This window comes from Armigeres subalbatus, chromosome 2 (genome assembly GCF_024139115.2).
Source record: "Armigeres subalbatus isolate Guangzhou_Male chromosome 2, GZ_Asu_2, whole genome shotgun sequence".
Taxonomy (NCBI): Eukaryota; Metazoa; Arthropoda; class Insecta; order Diptera; family Culicidae; genus Armigeres; species Armigeres subalbatus.
In genome coordinates, this window is record NC_085140.1 from 336,013,958 (window position 1) to 336,035,222 (window position 21,265).

The window sequence follows — 21,265 nt, forward strand, 5'->3', positions numbered from 1 at the left end:
GAAGAAACAGCGGGCTTCGACGACACGGCTGGCTCTGTTGTGCTTACTTGCATTGCTGACGTAGCTGATACATTCGCTGGAGTGAAATCATGCAGAAGCAAGTTGTGCTTCTCATGACCCGTACGGCAGTTGTATTTGGAATTGCACTTCTTGGGTTGATGGTCAATGCTGAGGCAGTTCCAACACAGGCGCTTTTGGGAAGCCAACACTTGGCGTTGACTGACGTTCTTCCCAAGAAACACCGGACATATTCGAATGGAATGACTGTCCGAACAGGAAAACGGACAGGAGTAACTGGAGTGGATGAGGCTGATGCATTGACCGACACTTTCTGCTTGAAGCTTTTCTGCTGGAAGCCGGCCACCTTCGACGAGGCTGGTTGATAACTGTCTGGCCCGACGGAATTGAGTATCCGCACCCGCTGGTAGAGAAAATCGACCAGTTCATCATACTTCACATCGTCCTTGTGGCTAGTCTTCTCCTCCCAAGCACGTAGTGTGGCGTGATCCAGCTTGTACGAGAGCAGGTAGATGAGTGGCAAGTCCCAATATTCCACCGGTTCGCCCAGTTTGGCTAGGGCGCGAACATGACGTTGATAATCGTCGACCAAACCGTGGATGCGTGTTGCACACTCCTGCTTCACTGCGGGCAGCTCGTACAGCGCCTTGAAGAGTTGCTTCTTAAGGTATTTCCGGTTGTCGTACCTCTTCAGCAATGTGTCCCAGGTTGTAGCGTAGCTATCGGCGGCGATATCGACCGATTCAAAGTGTTTCTTGGCGCTACCCTCGAGAGATTGGAGAAGGTATTGGAGCTTGGCGACTGTGGGAATATCGCCGTTCACGTGGATCATCGAAGTAAACGTGTCCCGGAATGAAATCCAACGTGAAAAGTCCCCATTGAACTTCGGTAGGTCGATTTTTGGCAGACGGAGGTGGAAGTTTGCTTGATGTTGCTGTGGAGCGTGTATCGAATCGTTCAATGCCGACTGGTTAGGATCCCCGGCGCGCTTCGAGAGAAGGAAACCCTTTGCCTTGCAGTACCGTTGCTCGAATTCAACGCGTTCGTCGATGTGCTCATCCAGAGCCTCTGGTGCATCCAGCTTCTCGATCACACTCTGACACTCCGCGAAGGTTTCGTTCATCTTGTCCAGTGAATCAATCCGCACACACAACTGGAAACTGTCGCGATCATGATCGTAATCACGGATGAACCGCTCAAGTGCATCAAAAACTTTAAACAGGCACTTGCGCTGAGCAGTGTAGACAAGCTACCAGCCAGCTGCTTCTCCTCTTTAGCAGGCATCGCGAACGAAAACGAACGGAAACGGCAGTTAAATCGAACGATCAAATCCTTCCCGACGCGAAACTAACCGTTTCTACGCGAAACCGAACCGGCGAGGGTGTTACACAATCGAACGATTTGCTCCTTCCCGTCGCGGTGTAAAAACCCTTCGCAACGTTTAAGATTCGACGGAAGTGAATCGTTTTATAACGAATCGATCTCTCCTTCCCGTCGCGAACGAACCCACTTCTACGCTGTATCGCAAATCGAGGGAGCGAACGGGTTCCACTCGATTCGCGGCCGTCTCATCAAGCCACAATAGCAAATAGATAAAAGCTACCAACTTTCTTACGTACTATAATCACGGCTACTGCTAGCCACATGCAAAGCTAACGTGGAACAGACTCACCGGGAACTATCCTGGGAACTGGGTGCCTTCCAAAAGGATGAAATTGCGCCAAACGGATCCAATGAGTCTTGCTTCAATCCACGCTAGCAAGCGGTGATGATGGCGAAAGATGAATAGAGTAAATCACCTTCCTTCAATGGCCACAGAAAGTTCACAAGATGGTCAGGAACAATGTCCGATCTTCTTCACATCACTAGAGTAACACTCGCCTTAGTGCACTCTCAAGCGCAAAATTATTCACGCACGAGTAACTTGCGAACATCACAATGTGTTCCGAAAGTTTGAATCTTTCACCCGCGATCGAAACACTTGAACGGATAGTCACTATTCCGTCCACCCAAATACCGTCACAATTATCCATTTACGTGATTTATCACTTCCACAGCTGACGAATAGTACCCACCTTGGTACTATCCCCACGCGCGAAACAGTCACTAAGTGCGCTAATTGAATGTTATTGTCTCCCACACGAACGAGGTCTACCCGCCTTGGTAAAGCCTCCCAGCAGCGCACACGCACTATTGGTTCGCACAAAGCAATCGAAAATGCAAACAATTGAAGGGCAGCTACCACCGATGACCAGCGCGCGCGTTTTGTCAGATTGCTTTTTTATTTGGCTGCCGCGGTAATCACTTTCCGATGTAAAATCCCTTCGATCCGGCTCAAAGGACCAAATGATCACGATACTCGCGTGTCGTCACTCGAAGAACTTGCTTTGCTAATTTAATTAGTCCCGAATAGTTCCGCTATACAAAAGACTCCACCAAATGCAGTAAGTCTCGTCAGGGACTTTGACTATTTTACGTATCACTCGAGCGCGCAAAGATAAAGTTGGCAGTTTTGCTCAACACATATAAAAACTTTTGTGTCATCTAGGGACCAAATAAACAACCGACCGTTCTTGTTTGTGCTTCAACGTATTATTAGCTACTATTTACAATTATCAGTTTGCTATTCCTCCTTTTCCACAGCTGAGATGGTTGACCATCGGCTATCATCGCTGCAAGATACTCTCCTGCTCTGCTCTCTACAGTGTCTTGTTTCAAACGACTGGTTCGTGTCATTTGGAACGGCGCAACTTTGTTAGATGAAAGCGAATTCAATTTTGATCATTATACTTAAACCTAACAATACCCATGTCCTAAAGGAAAATAACGGTCATGTTGCCGATTCAGGTAGCATGACTGCTTCCGATTTTGATTTTTTAACTGAACAATTGCATCACATGATTGATGCAATGTTCAAAGCAAATACCATTGACCATTCCTGAAGCTGTTCAGGTTGGTATAAAGTACACACAAAAAATTGTTATCGGACTCCGTTTCAATGGATCCAAATAATTGTGTAAAAGTTCTAAATTGGAATGCCCGCTCTCTAAAGGGTAAGGAAGATGAATTATTCAACTTCCTTTCAGTTCATAATGTGCATATTGCCATTATAACAGAAACTTATTTAAAACCAGGACTCTCCATTAAAAGAGATCCAAATTATTTTATCTACAGAAATGATCGTCTTGACAGCGCCTGTGGTGGGGTCGCCATTGTCATTAATAGACGTATCAAACATAAATTATTTTCTTCGTTTGAAACCAAAGTTTTGAAACCTTGGGAGTTTCTGTTGAAACAAATTTTGGTCAATTTTCCTTCATTGCAGCCTATTTGCCTTTTCAATGCAATGGGCAGCAAAAGAATTTGTTGAAAGCTGATCTTCAAATTCTGACTCGCAACAAATCAAAATTCTTCGTAATTGGTGACTTCAATGCCAAACACCGTTCATGGAATAATGCTCAAAGCAATTCCAACGGCAACATTTTATTTGAAGATTGTTCTGCGGGATATTATACTATTCAATATCCCAATGGCCCTACTTGTTTTTCTTCCAGTCGAAATCCTTCTACAATTGATTTAGTTTTAACGGATTCTAGTCAGCTTTGTGGCCAATTGGTAACTCATGCTGACTTTGACTCTGATCACCTTCCTGTGACGTTTGAAATCTCACAAGAAGCCATTTATAATCCAATCAGCTCTACTTTCAATTATCATAGAGCTGATTGGGATTTATATAAAACGTATATCGATAGGAATTTTGATGTTGATATTCCTCTCGATACCAAAAGTGATATTGATAATGCTCTCGTATCTTTGACAAATTTAATTGTCGAAGCCAGAGGCATTGCAATTCCTAAATGTGAAATTAAATTCAACTCTATTATTATTGACGACGATCTTCAGCTACTGATCCGTCTTAAAAATGTGAGGCGAAGGCAATACCAAAGAACTCGCGATCCTGCGTTGAAAGTTATTTGGCGAGATTTGCAAAATGAAATTAAAAAACGATTCGCTATTCTGAGAAATACCAACTTTGAGAATAATGTCTCGAAGTTGGATCCCAGTTCGAAACCCTTTTGGAAATTAACGAAAATTCTTAAAAAACCTCAAAAGCCAATTCCAGCGCTTAAAGAGGGAAATAAAATTTATTAACAAATGGCGAAAAGGCTCAAAAACTTGCTCAGCAGTTCGAGAGTGCCCATAATTTTAGTCTAGGTCTCACTAGTCCAATTGAGGATCAGGTTACACGGAGCTTCGAAGACATTCTCAGTCAAGAGAATGTTTTTGACCCTTCGTTGGGAACTAATTTGGATGAAGTGAGATCTATTACTAGAAAATTTAAAAATATGAAAGCCCCGGGTGATGATGGTATTTTCTACATACTTATCAAAAAACTTCCTGAGAGCTCTTTATCCTTTTTGGTTAATTTATTTAACAAATGTTTTCAATTGGCATACTTCCCAGATAAATGGAAAAACGCCAAAGTTGTTCCAATTTTGAAGCCGGACAAAATCCAGCTGAGGCTTCTAGTTATCGCTTAATCAGTTTGCTTTCTTCAATAAGCAAACTGTTTGAAAAGATTATTTTAAATAGAATGATGGTTCATATTAATGACAATTCTATTTTTGCTGATGAGCAATTTGGTTTTCGCCATGGGCATTCAACCACTCATCAGTTATTAAGAGTTACGAACTTAATTCGGCTCAACAAATCTGAAGGATATTCGACTGGAGTTGCTCTTCTTGATATAGAGAAAGCATTTGACAGTGTTTGGCATGAAGGTTTGATTGTAAAATTGATGAATTTTAATTTTCCTCTGTACATCATTAAACTGATCCAAAATTATTTATCAGATCGCTCACTGCAGGTAAACTATCAGAATTCTAAATCTGATAGACTACCTGTAAGGGCTGGTGTCCCCCAAGGCAGCATACTGGGGCCCAAATTGTATAACATTTTTACTTCTGACTTACCTGATTTACCACCAGGGTGTCAAAAATCTTTGTTCGCAGATGACACAGGTCTCTCAGCCAAAGGGCGAGGCCTTCGTGTAATTTGTAGTAGATTGCAAGAAAGTTTGGATATTTTCTCCACTTACTTGCAAAAATGGAAAATTTCCCCGAATGCTTCCAAAACTCAGCTTATAATTTTCCCACATAAGCCGAGAGCTTCTTATTTAAAACCTTCTAGCAGACATATTGTCACTATGAATGGGGTTCCAATTAATTGGTCTAGCGAAGCTAAATATTTAGGACTAGATCAAACATTAACTTCTAAAAATCATATTGAAAGCTTTCGAGCCAAATGTAACAAATATATTAAGAGTATATATTCACTTATAAACATAAAATCAAAACTTTGTCTCAAGAACATATTTTTGATTTGCGAACAAATTGTTAGACCTGCCACGTTGTATGCTGTGCCAATATGGACTAGTTGCTGCAATACCAGAAATAAGGTACTTCAGAGGATTCAAAATAAAATTCTGAAAATGATTCTGAAGTTGCCTCCGTGGTATAGTACAAATGAACTTCATAGAATTTCTAATATTGAGACATTGCAACAAATGTCCAACAAAATAATTTCCAATTTTAGACAAAAATCGTTGCAATCTTCTATTGCAACGATTAACTCCTTGTACCCTTAGTATAAAATAGGTTAAGTTTAGTTCAAGTTGAAAACATTGTAATTCCTACATGGTTCAATTCAACCAGAGGAAAAAATTCTAACTGCCAGAGGCAATTGAAATGTATTAATAATAACTAAAAGCGTAACATAGCAAATAAGGATGATAGTGTTAAGAAAACACGGAACACCTAGTCTAAGAGATGAATGCATGTATTAGATAATTAGCAAATAAAACTAGCTAAAAAAAAAAAAAAAAAAAAGCTTGCAAAAATTAGTCTCCAGAATTAGTCAACATCAAATTTTCGTTAATCAAAAGGTTACCAGAACCAGCTAAGCTTCTTCTTCTGAGGTCATTTAATTGGATGATCCAGAACAATGAAATCCCTCATACTTGGTCAGACATTAAAATCTTAGCCATTCCTAAACCGAAAGCATCCAGGCTCTGCGAGCTCATATCGTCCGATTGGTTTACTTTTATGCTATAGAAAAACCTTGGAAAAATGATTCAGTTTAGACTAGAAAGCTGGGCTGAGAAAAACAACGTTCTGTCTCCAACTCAATATGGGTTCAGACAATCAAGGGGTACACGAGTTTGTTAAATATTAGTATCAACTGACATACAATGGGCGTATGCGTTGAAAGAAGAACTTGCCACGGTATTTTTGGATATTAAAGGGGCTTACGATTCAGTTCTGATCGATGTACTATGTGAGAAACTCAATAATTTAGGAGTGCCCGGGCAGTTATCATGTTTTTTATACTCAATACTTTCGTTCAAGAAAATGCATTTTGAACAAAATAATGTAACACCATTTACACGTTATAGGCTCTGTTTTGAGTCCCTTACATCCCTTAATAGACAATTTCATCCACGAGAAGTGTTTTCTAGTCCAATTCGCCGATGATAGTTGCTTTTGGACTTTCGTTTAAAACGTTAAACTAGCTGAACAATATTTACAATCAACACTAGATAACCTGAAGACATTGTCTAATAACATTGGTTTCACATTCTCCCCTTCTAAAAGTAAGTAGTAGTATTTTCTAGAAATCGTTCTCCTGCAAACGTGGAACTAAGACTCGGCGAAGATCAAATTAAACAACTGTCTTCCACAAAATATTTAGGAATATGGTACGCTCAGAAAAGCAATTGGAAGATGCATGTTGAATATTTAATGAAAAAATGTCACAAACGTGTGAATTTTCTTAGGACGATATGTAGTATTTGGTGCGGAGCACACCCAACGAATATGATTAAACTTTACAAGATAACTATACTGTCGGTATTAGAATATGGCAGCTTCGTCTTCCACCAAACAGCGAAAGTTCATTTGATAAAACTAGAGAGGATTCAGTATAAAAGTCTTAGGATAAGTTTGGGTCTAATGACATCCACACATACTATGTCAGTGGAAGTTCTTGCAGGAGTGTTACCACTAAATACTAGATTCTATCTACTGAATTCAAGTTATCTGGTTTCAAAGCACATCTCATCTTCATGCATTCTCAAAAATATAGATGAATTATTCCAAATAAAAACACAATCCCCTTTCTTGAAATCTTAAAGATTGTGTTTGACGATACCATCCAAACCTAAAGAGAGCATGAACTATTTCGATATCGACCGCTCATACGCATTCCCAAAATTTACAGTCAATACATCTTTACTGAACGAGGTTCGTAATTTACTGGGTTTAGTACCGACTATGGTCCGAACTCTTTGCAACGAAAAAATGACAGAATTTAATGAGCAAAATATTGTTTACACCGATGGTTCACAGTTAGAGGGAAAGACAGGTTTTGGAGTCTACAATACTAATCACCAAGCATTTTTCAGTCTGACAGATCCATGCGCGGTATACACGGCAGAATCAACGGCTATTTGGTATGTGCTGAACTATTTGAAATCTTTGTTACCGGGGGATTTCCTAATTTGCTCAGATAGCTTAAGCTCCTTGGAAGCTATTAGTAAATAAAATACGATAATCCTCCGAAATTAGTCCCATGGTACTAAAAATCAGAAACTGTATTTCTGAATTACAACAAGAAAATTTTAAAATGTCTTTTCTTTGGGTTCCCTCTCATTCCGGAATACATGGAAATGAGTATGCGGATACTCTGGCCAAAAAAGGTACCGCATAAGAAGAAGAATTCTTTCGGGAACTAGTCACAAGTTTTTAACACCGTCTGGCGTCTAGAATCTTGGCAAGCACAGTGGAATAAGAGCGACCTGAGAAGATGTTGTTTTAGCATTCTCCCTAAAGTTCAACTAAAGCCATGGTACACAAAACTGAACTTTGACCAAACATTTATAAAAAATATGTCGAGATTGATTTCTAATCATTACACTCTGAATTCGCATCTTGTGCGATTACCAAGAAAACTACCACCACTTCGACCATGTGCTATGGAAATGCGATAATTACACGGAACCTCGAATCACAATGCAGGACGCACTGATACGTATAGGAAGACAACCCAAGACTCCAATAAGAGATATTTTGGGAATGATGGACATTCTAGCTATGCAGATAATTAATAAGCTTCTTCTTCTTCTTATTGGCATTACATCCCCACACAGAGCCGCCTCGCAGCGTAGTGTTCATTAAGCACAAATTAAGCTATAGATGTTAATATTTCACAATATTACAAATTAATAATTTAAATACTACTAATAGATGTATCGGCTACGTGATGGTGTGTATAGTTACCAAAATTGCCTAATAAAAAAAAGAAAAAAAAAGTGATCCATATCATGTGCTATTAGTTTGTTCTTATCCATAGCATATATTGATATTTAAATGATATTTCGGTGCAAATTTTTGATATTGTTGCCTGTTCTTTTATCTCTAATATCAATCAAGTCCATATCATGTTTTGTTATTCTGTTCATGGCTTCTGCCCGGGTTACCCTACATATTAAACAATTGATCGTTCTATGATTGGATGTTATAAATCGTTCAATAATACCGTCATTCGTACCCAGGGCCGGATTTAGTCAGAAGGGGGCCCCGGGGCCGACAAGCTTGTGGGGGCCCCAAAATGTACAAAAAAGTTTGTTTTTAGTACATAAGATTTGTGGGGGCCCGGGGCCACGGCCCTACCGGCCCCCTCCTAAATCCGGCCCTGTTCGTACCGTATATCATTTGTGCTTACCCCGTCCAAAGTGATTGAACGAAATTACCGAAACAGGGACATGTGATATTCAGATGATGAAAGGCGAACATATTTGCGTACCATACCGAACGAGATGCCACCAAAGAACTTAACCATACGTCATCCGATGTTTGTTTGTGTAGAAGAGTATATATTTTCAAGAATCAGATAACGCGAGTTTAAATTAAATAATAATAATCATTATTATCATCATCATCAGTTTAGTTATAAATTGGTAATTTATTCCGAGTGTTTGAATGCGTGAGGGAAGGCGGGGGACAGCGAACAGCGGGATATTCGGAGGGAACCCTAAGGGGAAGGGCACCTCTACTTCAGGATTGAATTGCAACATCGTTTTTCATTATCCCTTCTGGAACCGATACGAAAGGGTAAGCGATTTAGTGCAAAATAAACGCGACCATGCTAAATCATATGACAACATAAATTAACAAATAAATGGTCAGTACCGAGCATCGCAGTGTGTTGAGCTCTGTTAATGTATTTACAAAGGAAGAGCGACGTGTTACAACTGGTGTTGCGCTTGAAATTAAGGATAAATAACATAGATTTGTGATTGTAAAAAAAATGTACAAATAAAATCATTCAACTGATCGAGTTGAGTACAAATAGTGCCAGCGCGGGAAGACCATCAGGGGTAAGGACAGAACAAAAATACATCGGAAGTCCGAACGTTGATTAACGCACGATGCTGAATCTAGGAATTCGGCAGCATATCGTTCAGCAGTTCCTTCTCCGACGGCGTCAGTTTGTCGGGGAATTTGATGTCAAATGCCACTAGCAGGTCGCCCTTGCGCGATGGTTCCTTGGGGAAGGGAAGCCCGTAGCCCTGGATTCGCTTCACCGTGTTCGGTTTGATGATCTCCTGCTTTGTACTGATGCGTAGCTTCTCGCCCGTCATCGTGGGCACTTCGAAAATGACTCCACAGAGGGCCTGAAACGAAGGAGTTGAAATTTAGATCAATTAGTTAGAATTTACAAAACATTTATCTTGTTTATTCATGTTGACAACATTAATTATTAATGGCTTCAATCTGGAGCAAACGAATATAGATTCCATAAGTATGAGCCATGATTGGATGCCTTAACTATCATGAACTAAATATAATGCGATGCTGAAGCTGCCTCCAAGAATCCAATAAAAATTGCAAAGAAAACAGTCTAATGAGTAGTCTATAACATTTGATGAAGAATTAATTGATGCTCTTAATTAGAAAATGGCAAATAACAGTGCATAAACTCTGTCCTATTGCATTCCTTTCCATATTGGAACGGAATCGTTCTAAATTTCTTAATTTCATTAAATTCCTTTGAGACATTGTAAATTGGTTCTGTGCATTTCGCACGCACCCACTTGATCTCTCATGTTGGTACGTAGAGACACGATGACAATCGTCGTTACATCGCTGTTGACACAACACGTACCGATCCAAGATGCAACAAATCGACTGGTCACGTTTTTCTCGCGCCGCGACTCCCAACACCAAATGCAGTCAAACCAATTATGCTGTCTATACGAGCCCCCTCCGAAGTGATTGCTTCATTTGGATCTACCCTGCCGTTGTTTATATGGGGTTTTTAGTAGCACTAGCAGCAGCAATGAAATTCAATTAAAATTTTTCACTGCCGCAGTGCCAGTTGCTGCAGAATTTGAGCAACTGGTCGCGCGGGGTGGATTCTTCCCTGTATGGTTTGGTTAGTCAAGTTATCCAACGAACGCTGCTAAGACTGATCGTCGTCGCTGCTGCAGTTTTTGTTCAGCGTGTTCGATGTCACCAAATACGGTCAGTTACACTTATGAGGCAGCAGCGTACCTTGCTACTTGCTGGCTCGTGAGATCACACGTGAAACTTAAGTCGACTGCATAACGCCATAGTCCATAGGCATTAGCTTAGACTTTCGTACAGTTTAGCGCATTGTCGTCATGACATCGTCGACAAGCGTACCGTGCTAGTATGATAGCTAATTGAAGAATTAAATTGTTAGAATTGTGAGGAATAATTACCCGGGCACAAAAACGGCCTGTGCACTCCCACGGGCAACGAGATGTGGCAGAATGATTGATTTCTAGGTGTGATTATAATGTAATTGGGTGGACGTCGATCAGATATATATTATCTTATACGATCTTGATCTTAAAGCTGGTGTCGCCGCTGAAGTAAGGGTTCACAAGTTCGTTTGATGTATTAATGGTGGGAAAGAAATTATGTCAATTAATAGTCGCAAAGAGAGATATAACATTTAGCTTTCTATTAAATAATAAAACTTTTACTCCATGAACTTACTGAAAACGAATGCATATCGCCATTTCCATTTTGCTTTTTCTGTCTATTATAATCGGTTTGTATGAATAGTCAATAATCATAAAAAACGTCTGGAATTCATTATCCGTATTAATCAACTGCAATGTAAATTGATGTGCATGAGAGGCGTAGTAAAAACCAAACGCTACCGATTTAATCTTACAATCTAGGTAGCAGATAAGTGGAATAAAACTTTATAATCATAATACAGTCAAATTAATGGCAATGAACCCGTGACTTAACAAAATCGATATTAATCATCACAACAGGGAATTCCAGACGTAAAAACAAATAAACGCAAAATTATGTTTACGTATCAAAACGACCGGCTTTCTGGGAGATAATTTACACCAATAAGCCAGCTTTCCAACTTCTGATATCAGTAAACGATCAATTTTTTTCTTTGTTTTGCTGATTAAACCCTCGATACCGTGACTGCTGTCGATGTCTCCGTGGCCCAATAATGGCTTGCAATAGATTCTTTTTTCGAAGTCGTATTATCGAAATATGAAATGTTATCGATATCCTTATCTGTTACCAGTTTGGGTAAATCGGAGAGCATCATTTATACGCGTCCTGATAACCACAATATGGATTCAAGTCACAAAGTAGTGAGAAATTACACAACAGCCGCATACTCTCTCGAATGCAGAAATAAATGTAGAATGGCTATCTGTTCAGACACCCATAATACCCACAGATTGGAGTAATTTCAACATGCTTATAATCGATTACAACCAACAATGATAACATCCGAGATGATGTACTACAACGCTACTGACGATTTATGGAATACCTATCCTCCAGATCCCAATCAAATTCTGACCAATCAATGCAGAGGGGTTCTCGGCTGGCAATAGGCGACATGAAAATTTCATTCCCATCCCCGATAGACCGTTAGGACATACAAAATATTGGAGCTTTCAGACTGTGCGCATTGAGGTCGGAAAGCAAAATTCCATTGCCCATCCTTTGGTTCCCTGTGCAATTGTGATTGTTCTGGTCAATCAGGCAGTAGCAAGTAGGAAGTGTACGGTCATAAAAAAAAATCTTTAACATTGTTTCAGTTTCACTGACAAATTCCTCACCAACAAATTCTACTACAAACTATTTAGAATTCAAAAGGGAAATTCTTCTGAATTACCAAGAGAAACGCTCCATATTATCTATGCGAAACTTTTATGAAACCGGTAACCCTCATTCTGTGCAATAAAGTTATTAAGTTGTAAATCGTGCTAGATAGACCAGATAGACTCGCAAATCCGCGTTCTGTGACAAAGTGAATATTTTCGAAAGCTCATGGTTCGATCCCTGGTGCCATGACCAGGACCATAAGAGCAAATTGCTTGGATTCACCTCAACACTTGTGCCTAAGCTAACCTTACTTTCGTTGTTTGAAGAGATTTTTGCTGATAGCAGTACCTGCTCCAAGAGGGCTAGACCTGTTGGATGCATGTTTTAGTCTTTATTTAGACCGATACAAATATTTAAAAACAATTATGTCTCCACCGCCCTCCTCCCCCTTTTGAGGAGGCAACAAAATAAAATTCGGATAATTTTGCGGGGTTTCAAAACATTCTTTAACAAATCCAATTTTTTTTCGTAGACTAGTAGGAAATAATTTTAATTCCAACTAAATCCACTGTTTCGAGGAGTGCTTCCGGGTCTTTTTTCTGGAAATTCAGCACTTTGCACGAGTTGACAGCTCCGAAAAACTGTTGACCGACCGAGCAGGGGTGGTGGTGAATTAGGATTGAGGATGATGTGCAAGCAGTGGAACCACCAACGCTACACGAAGTGAGAAAAGCTGTTCGAGAGCTGAAGAACGGCAAGGCCGTTGGGAAGGACGGAATCCCAGTCGAGCTTCTACAAGTAAGGAGAGACCGGCTAAACGACAGAATCCACCAAGTGATTGTAATGATTTTAGAGGGAGAAGAAATGCCTTCGAGCTGGCTTGATAGCCTCATACGCTTCCGATTTTGTTTGGGTTTACCCTCGAAAATATAGGCAAAATTTTTTGGCCGGTTTTCTGCCGTCTTATATCCTTACATTTTGCGTATTGTTCCATTGTTCTTTGAGTATGAGTATGATTTTTGATTTAGATATGATAAAATACGATCTAAGATCACATCGTTCTGGACTTCGAACTAATTGTTCTACCAGGTCAACTAAACTCGGTAGAAAATTGACAGCAACTCATCATAGCCATACAGACCGTCAAAGGCCATGCGTACCAAATTCGGTTTGGAGATATCTAAATCGTAAATCATACGCGGTTTGCTATCGATTTTCTAACACATCTAGCTGACTTGGTAGATGAATTGGTCTTAATTTCAGAATGATTTGAAGGACTTGGAACATCGTGTTTGTTAAAAAGGAAATCCCATTTTTTTGTCGCATCTGGTTTGGACATATCTAGCTAGTAAATAATTCGCAAGACCTCTAAGGGACTGTATTGTATGGAAACGATGGGCTGTTATTGATTTTATACCGTGCGATATTGACAAAAAATCTGAATTCAAGAATGATTTGGGAAACACTCAAATACTCGACGTTATTCTTTGAAATTTACATTGTAAAGTTGGACTAAATTTGCCCTATAGTAGACCCCCTGGGGGTCCATAATAGGAAATTGCTTCCCCATAGTCGACACTTCATTTGATTTTCATGTTTCGTTTCGGGTCGTTTTTCTTCCCTATTATGGACCCCCCAAAATATTCCTATAATGGATACTCTTGTGTTTATTTTTTATAGAATTGTGAAAAATCAACTAATTTTACTTTCCAGAGCATTTTCAATGCATGTAATCAAATCATAGCACTGTAAGGTAGGTTCTCCCGATGGAATTTCATAGCAAAATGTTTCCATTGTGCTGTAATAATGAAAAATGTCTGGAGGGTCCACTATTGGTTGGGGGTCCACTATTGGGCATTTTACCCTAGAACATCTGCAGGAAAATCGGCTGCATAATTTTTTACAGGGAGGGGGGTTGAAAAACCCAAAATAATTGCTTACGTAATTAGTGTACAGCCCCTTACTGCATGAATGTGAGTGCCTCATTTAAACGCGTGGTGAATATTCATCATTCGTTGGGTGAATGTGTATACATACCAACGCAAAATGAACTGCCCTAAAAAATTATGACAATTCAGCGAGTCGAAAATAAACGCAAAAAGAACTTTTGTTCGAGTGTCAAAATCCATTAGGGAAGTGAATTTGATGAACTCCTCTATTTTGCTGAGGGAAATTTCATATTCGTGGCGAAGCCGCGAAATCCGAAATTAACCTTTCCGTCAATAATTTTATTCCACCCTAGAGGTCTACAGCGAGTCAATCCCCGAGGTAGAACTAACCGCAGAACACGTGATCAGCACTGTGGCGGACTGGATGAGCACGAGAGGCCTTGAGCTCGCTCAACATAAGACGGAGGTGGTTATCGTCAGTAACCGTAAGCCGGCACAACATGCAGTTGTTCACGTGGGAGACGTCGCGATCACTTCAAAGCGGAGTCTGAAGATTCTTGGGGTCATCATAGACGACAAGCTTACCTTCGGTAGCCATGTCGAATATGCGTGCAAGAAGGCTTCGACTGCTGTGGCGGCATTATCGAGGATGATATCCAACAGCTCCAAGGTGTGCGCCAGTAGGCGTAGGCTACTGGCAGGCGTTGCCGCGTCTATCCTTAGGTACGGCGGCCCGTCCTGGGCAAAACACTGGGGGTAACCAGTTACTTGCAGAAACTGAAGAGCACCTATCGCTTGATATGTCTCAGAGTGATATCGGCCTACCGCACGGTATCGCACGACGCATCCCGTGTGATAGCGAGTATGATGCCAGTCGGGCTGGTTATCCAAGAAGACAAGGAGTGTTTTGACATACGTGGCACTATAGAAGCCCGCGAGTGTACCAGAGTGACTTCGGTTGCTAGATGGCAGCGCGAGTGGGATAACTCCTCGAAAGGTAGGTGGACTCACCTGCTGATACCTAACATATCAAGCTGGGTGGGGAGACCCCATGGGGAAGTTTACTTCCATCTGACACAATTTCAGTCAGGCCACGGCTGTTTCCGACAGTACCTCCGCAGGTTTTGGCACGCGGAGGTCCCCGTCTGCCCTGACTGTCCAGGTGTTGACGAAACTGCAGAGCACATACTGTTCATATGTCCTCGTTTCGACGTCGAAAGAAGAGCAATGCTAGACGTTTGCGGCCGGGACACAACTCCGGATAATCTTATCCAGAGGATGTGTCAAGCGGTGGAGAAGTGGAACGCAGTCTCGACTGCAACCACTCAGATTGCCTGCAGCTTGCAGAGAATCTAGCGCGCCGAGCAACAATCGACAAGCATGACTAACTTGTGATTGGTTAGTTAGAGCGAAAGTGCCGAACGCGGAGAAGTGTGTGAATGGTCCGCCCATGCAGAGGTAATGACGCAGCGGGTGGCAACCGAGATCGTTACCTCGAAGCATGACAGAAGTGTGAATGAATAGGTGTATGCACGGACTGCACACGCCGTGCTGGGAGTAGTGCAGGAATGTTGGTTCCTATGACTACTTTTACCCCGTGGCGTGGTAGAGGAGTGTGGGTGAGCATCCAAGTCAGTCTCACATGGTATGAAAGGAACGAGCACACAAATCAGTCTCACATGGTATGTTCGAGGTGAGCTAGTCTCATATGGCATGAGCGAGGTGAGCACTCAAGTCAGACTCACATGGAGCGTTAGCGCGAGTGCAAGCATGAAGTGCATAAGCGTGTACCAGGTGGTTGGGCGAGCATACAAGTCAGACTCAGAGGGTGCGACAGAGCATGTAGGGTGTGTTAGAGGTTGCGATAGAGCGAGCACCCAAGTAAGACTCGCATGGGACGGGTGCCTGTGTGAGCGAGAATGAGCGAGTACGTTAAGTACTGCCATCCCCCAGAAGTAATGCTGGGAGGCAGTTCCTGGGGGAAACGATGGCGGAGCCCAAGGGAGTTTAGTCGGTATTACCGGTACAGTCGAGTCCGACGCTCCGGTACCCTTCCGTTTGGTAGTTTGGCAACTACAATGCACGTGTGCTGGGTTAGTGTGTAAATGCATTCTCCCTTGTAAAAACAAAAGACTGAACCGCCTGGCCTAATAAATCAATCAGCAAATCAGCCAGCAAGTACCACACGAACGGTGTACTCCAGCCCTGGGACGGGACTTGCAAAGAGGAAAAAATGTAACTTCAGCTGCTACCAGTCAACTGCTGTCACGAACTGTCAAGTGCACCCAGCAGCTTTTGTGTGATGGTTTCCCAAATAAAATATTCCGCATGATTTTTGTTTTATGAAGACTTTTTCACTTTAACGAGTATTCCAAATCAACCGTTTAGCTTATTAATAATCAGTTATAAACGTGTGTTTTGTTCCCGGTATAAAAATCCTTATGAAGAAGAATTTACTAATTCGTGAATTGGATACACTTTTATTGTGCTCAGAAGAGTCCACCCGGGGCTTAGGTGAAACAGTCAAGGAAACAGTTGAACCTCGATGGTCAACTGTGATGAAAAGAAGAACAAGTGTCAAAACAAGAGAAAAGAAGCAGCGTCTTTGCAGGTCTTGTCTCAGCCCTATAGCCCACTATTACAAAAACACGGAGAAAAAATTCCTTTAGAATCAACCGGATTCTGCTTTAAATCAACAATATTTTTGCATTGATTTATGAATAACAATATTTATTATTGATACAACCACAAAAATGGGATTGAATCAACCACACGCGATAGTTGATTCAACTCTCGAATATATTTTTTTCAACTATGCTTTCCAGCGGTCACTGTCCAATAATACATCAGAAAACAACAAAATTTTTACTTTACTTATGGATCCTGTACACCTCCGGTGGTGCAAAGGGCCGACTTGAAAGATCTCCATCCTGAGCGATGCCCGGCTATCGCTTTAACCTGTTGCCAGGTTAGATTTCGGTCGACTTCTTTTATTTCTTTAGTGAGGCTTCTCCGCCATGAGCCTCTGGGTCTGCCTCTGCTGCGATGTCCCGCTGGGTTCCAGTCTAATGCTTGCTTACAGATTTCGATCGATACAGATTCATAGTTGTTTTTACATTTGAAAATGCTGTGAAACTACTTTATCGACAATATAATGACAACAACAAAAGAGGAAAAAGTGACAGAAGCAGAATCGACCTAGTGACATGGGGAGTGAGAGTCATCCCTTTTACCTCTGCGCCGTGCTTACTTCTTGTAGACGGGATGATATATGTTAATCAGTATATACAGTTTTTACAAATCATGACATGGTTGTTAAAAGAACAATATTATTATTGTTTCAATCATGCGATGCATGATTGAAACAACAATAAGATTCAGTTGAATAAAGATTGTGGATTTTTGTCAACTAACAACTGATATTTGTTTCAATTATGTTTCGAAAATATGAGTAACTTTCCTGTGCTAAATAATATCAAAAATGGTCAAAAATGGGCTATTTATCATTTTCATATATCTCACAAAATGGTGAATTTTGGAAGAATTTAATGGATGGTCCTCAAAGCTTAAGAGTTCAACAGAGTAGTGCATGATGCATGATGGGGTACTGTTGGGGTATCAAACTGTTTTAGTCGGTAAATAATGCGTAAAATATGCTTTTACAAAACTACTAAAAACTAAATTCTGGACGGAGCTATTATAACGTTATCAAACCCATTGCATGGATCTGTTTAAGAGCCTTGTAGCGATATATAAATATGATACTTCGAACGCGAATATATGGCAAAGCTGCCAATTTTCACAAAAAAATGCAAAAATGTCATTTCTAGGAGGGGTAGGAGGGGCCAGTATAAACTCCCCCTGCCCGCCACTTCTTCATATGGGGCTATCCTATTGTGCATCAGTGCGAACAAAACCATAATGCGATAACGATACCGACTACATTAACGTGATCTAGACGTCACCGTGGCAGATCTAGACATTTTTCATGATTTGGAGAATTGGCTGAAACAAAACATCGCTATTAAGGCTCAAGACAAATTGGGCAATGAGAGAGCTCTCTGAATGAGTTACCACCGGCGATGTGTCGTCTGTCTCTTTCCGTCCTTCGAAGAAGTATGATTGTGATAGTGCAACACCGAGAAATACCACAAACACTTATTCAAAAGACACGGATTTATGTAGTGGTTTGTTGCCAATTGTTTTTTTTTTAACAAAGGTAACGGAAATCTGCAACTAAACCCCCTGAGGAGGTGTACCAGTCAACCTGAATTTTCACAGTTTTTAAAATACCTCCTGAGTTTTCGTTGATTTTATGTGAATTTTTCCGTGAGGTTAACTCATTGTTTCATTGATGCTGAAGGTGTTAAACGACTAAAACCAAACCGTGTAAAAAAACCGGGGTGTACTTCGGAGGGTGACTATTGGGCATTGCGCCCCTTACATAACGTAGACAAGTGCACGTATGCGCCTCAACTCTCCTGGTACTCCCCATGCACCACATGTGCACTAGAGGTGGGCAAAACAGCTCATTGCAGTGAGCGGATCTGATCCGTTCAACTCATTGAAAAGAGTCAGCTCCTTAGATCAGCTCTTCAGTTCTTTAATGATACACGCAAAAAAATGTTGCAGTCGAAACTACCATTCCGAGGGTTAATTTAAGAATACGCACCGACGATTTTCAGCAGACAACAAACCCGTTTGATTTTACCATGCGCGCAGTAAAAATCAACTGTGGTCCTGGTGGAATGTTGTTACATGAACTGAATCAGTGGTGAATTTGTCCGAGAGCATGGTTAATTTAACTGAAAATTTGTGGTTGTTTTAAAAACATGGCGTAGTCTACAAAATAGTAATTGTTACCATGGAATTTTTTTCTGTGCACAGAAAAACTTGCAAAAAAATTAAAAATTAAACATTTATGTCATTCATTAGGGTCTCTTTATTTGCCTCACTTTGAAATTTTTAAAATGTTAAGCTATAGTGAGGAAATATATTTTTTTAAACCGGCAATTTTAAACTAATAACATTTATTACGCCTTTTCTGAAGTCTAGGAGTTCATTTAGTATCATCACATTTATTTCTTGAGCTTGAGCTTGAGCTTGATTGACTGCTCGTAGTTGCTACTCCATTATGACCAGATCAGCTGTTCTTGCACAGGGAACCAACAGATGTTTGCTTGGGACTAGCACTCATCTTCAATGTACAAGTACTGGTGATCTCATTTGTTAGATCATACTGGCGCCCGCCACGTCAGAATGCAAGTCAATGTAGGGAATGGGGAGGAAATGATGATGCAATCACTCGCCCACTGCAAGCCGAATATACCTCTGCATTTGCCACGAGTTCATGCGGAATTTGTTGGAATTTTTGGGTTAGGTTGGAGAGGCAGAGGTCCGTCTTGGTTAACGAGCTGCCAATGTGATAGATAGGAGAATGTAACTGATGGAATTTATAATTCGATGTTGGAAACGAGCTTTATAGTTCATTTCCAATTCTAGCAGATTAATTTTAGAATACTCAAGTTGAAGGAATAGTAATGGAAACGGTAGGGAAGTCCTTTTTTAGTTCTAGCGATTGCTAGAACATGAGAAATAAAGAGAAAGATACAAAGTAGGATAATGGAACGGACCTGGGATTGAACCCACGACCTCCTGCGTATGAGGCAGAAGCAGTAGCCATATGACTACCAAGCCCGCTAATTTAGTATCATCACATTTATTTCTATACAAAAACTAACTCAACATTATTTTCTGATCATAGTTCTTAGTCACATTTTGTTGGTTACCTTGATAACGTTTCTGAAATCGTTAGTTTGAATAACATGCATTTCAGTCCCTAGTCTCTGTTATTTGTATATGAACCATATCACGTGTCAATAGTTTTCTCTTCATACTGTTTGCAGTGAATCAGTGCATTGTTTGCGCGCGCTTCTAACCATGCGTAGTTGAAATTTTCATACAAGCGAGCGCATTCATCTATATTGCACGCTTAAAATCAATAACACAGAGATGTGTTTGCATCACACAAAACGGACCTAATGCGGAACATCCCCTAGATGAGCGACAGTTACACAGGCACAAAAATGCCTCGTATGGTCGTGATAACGGTCCTTTTCAACATGTTAACGTTTGTACAGATTCCTTGTTTCATGAGGAACCAAATACTGTTGAAAATATTGAAATCCAATCTTCAATAAAACCACACGAGCTATTTTTGTGGCTGTGTAACTATCGCTCATCTAGGGGATGTTCCACATTAGGTCCGTTTTGTGTGATGCAAACACATCTCTGTGTTATTGATTTTAAGCGTGTATATTGGTTCCCGAAATGCGAGAGAACTAAAAACAAGAGAGTAAAAATACAGAGCACGGTGCTACAAACAAACAGAGTGCACATGTAGCAGTATGCTGGCAGGAAAACTCGTCGCAAGCAAAAGATCCGCTCCGTGCAAGACACAGCTCTCAGTTCGGTTCGTTTGAACCGGTTCGCTAGAATCGGTCGCGACTGATCCGAATTGAGATCCGTGTCGTACGGTTCTGAGCTAGCAGCTCTCGCTTCCATGTCACAGCAATTTCGAGCTGGACGACGATATGAGCTGAGCTGCGAGTTGTTCGGATCTTCGGATCTTTCGCTTGGCACGGTTCGTTCGCTACCGCACTACTAGGTATCTTTTGTGTGTTCGTTCGTAGCGCCAAGTATGTAGATATGGGTATAGAAATAGGCGGCACTCAAGTTGGATTATTTTTGCTTGTGTGTTTCTTATTCCTTTCTGCAGTAGAAATGATTTCTGCTGCTTGGCTAGATGGTACAAATAATTAACGTTCAGCACGTGCGCGGTATTGGACTGGAATGCTCATACAAGCTCGCTCGAGTCGAGTGCGTACGCTCAAGGGAGTTTCTCTAGGCGCGTGTTTTACTTTTTGACAATGATGTCATTAATTTTAGGTGAGCTGCCGAGCTGGGGTTCTTTAAAATAGATCCACGGTTCATCAGCTCAATGTAAGGAATCGAATCTTTCGAACAGCTCCTGAGCGGAGCACCCATCTCTACTGTGCACAAGACATACTGGCACCACATGTGCCCCAACACTCACCTGCCTATGCTGCTCTAAAGACAGGTACCCTGCAGGAGGTACAACATGGTGGCATCTAACAGCACAGACAGTCCTCATTCAGTATG

At 41.0% G+C, this 21,265-nt stretch overlaps 1 protein-coding gene across 6 annotated transcripts in view; it reads right to left on the reverse strand.

Annotated features, from left to right (window-relative positions):
• Nucleotides 1-8,929: 8,929 nt before the first annotated feature.
• The window catches only part of LOC134212802 (dnaJ protein homolog 1-like), a 309,329-nt gene continuing 296,993 nt past the window's right edge, over nucleotides 8,930-21,265 (reverse strand). For all 6 annotated transcript variants that reach the window (XM_062690978.1, XM_062690977.1, XM_062690980.1 and 3 more), the window contains one exon: nucleotides 8,930-9,751. In XM_062690978.1, the coding sequence (XP_062546962.1) occupies nucleotides 9,515-9,751 (237 nt within the window). In that variant the 3' untranslated portion in view covers nucleotides 8,930-9,514. The remainder of the gene's footprint in view (nucleotides 9,752-21,265) is intronic.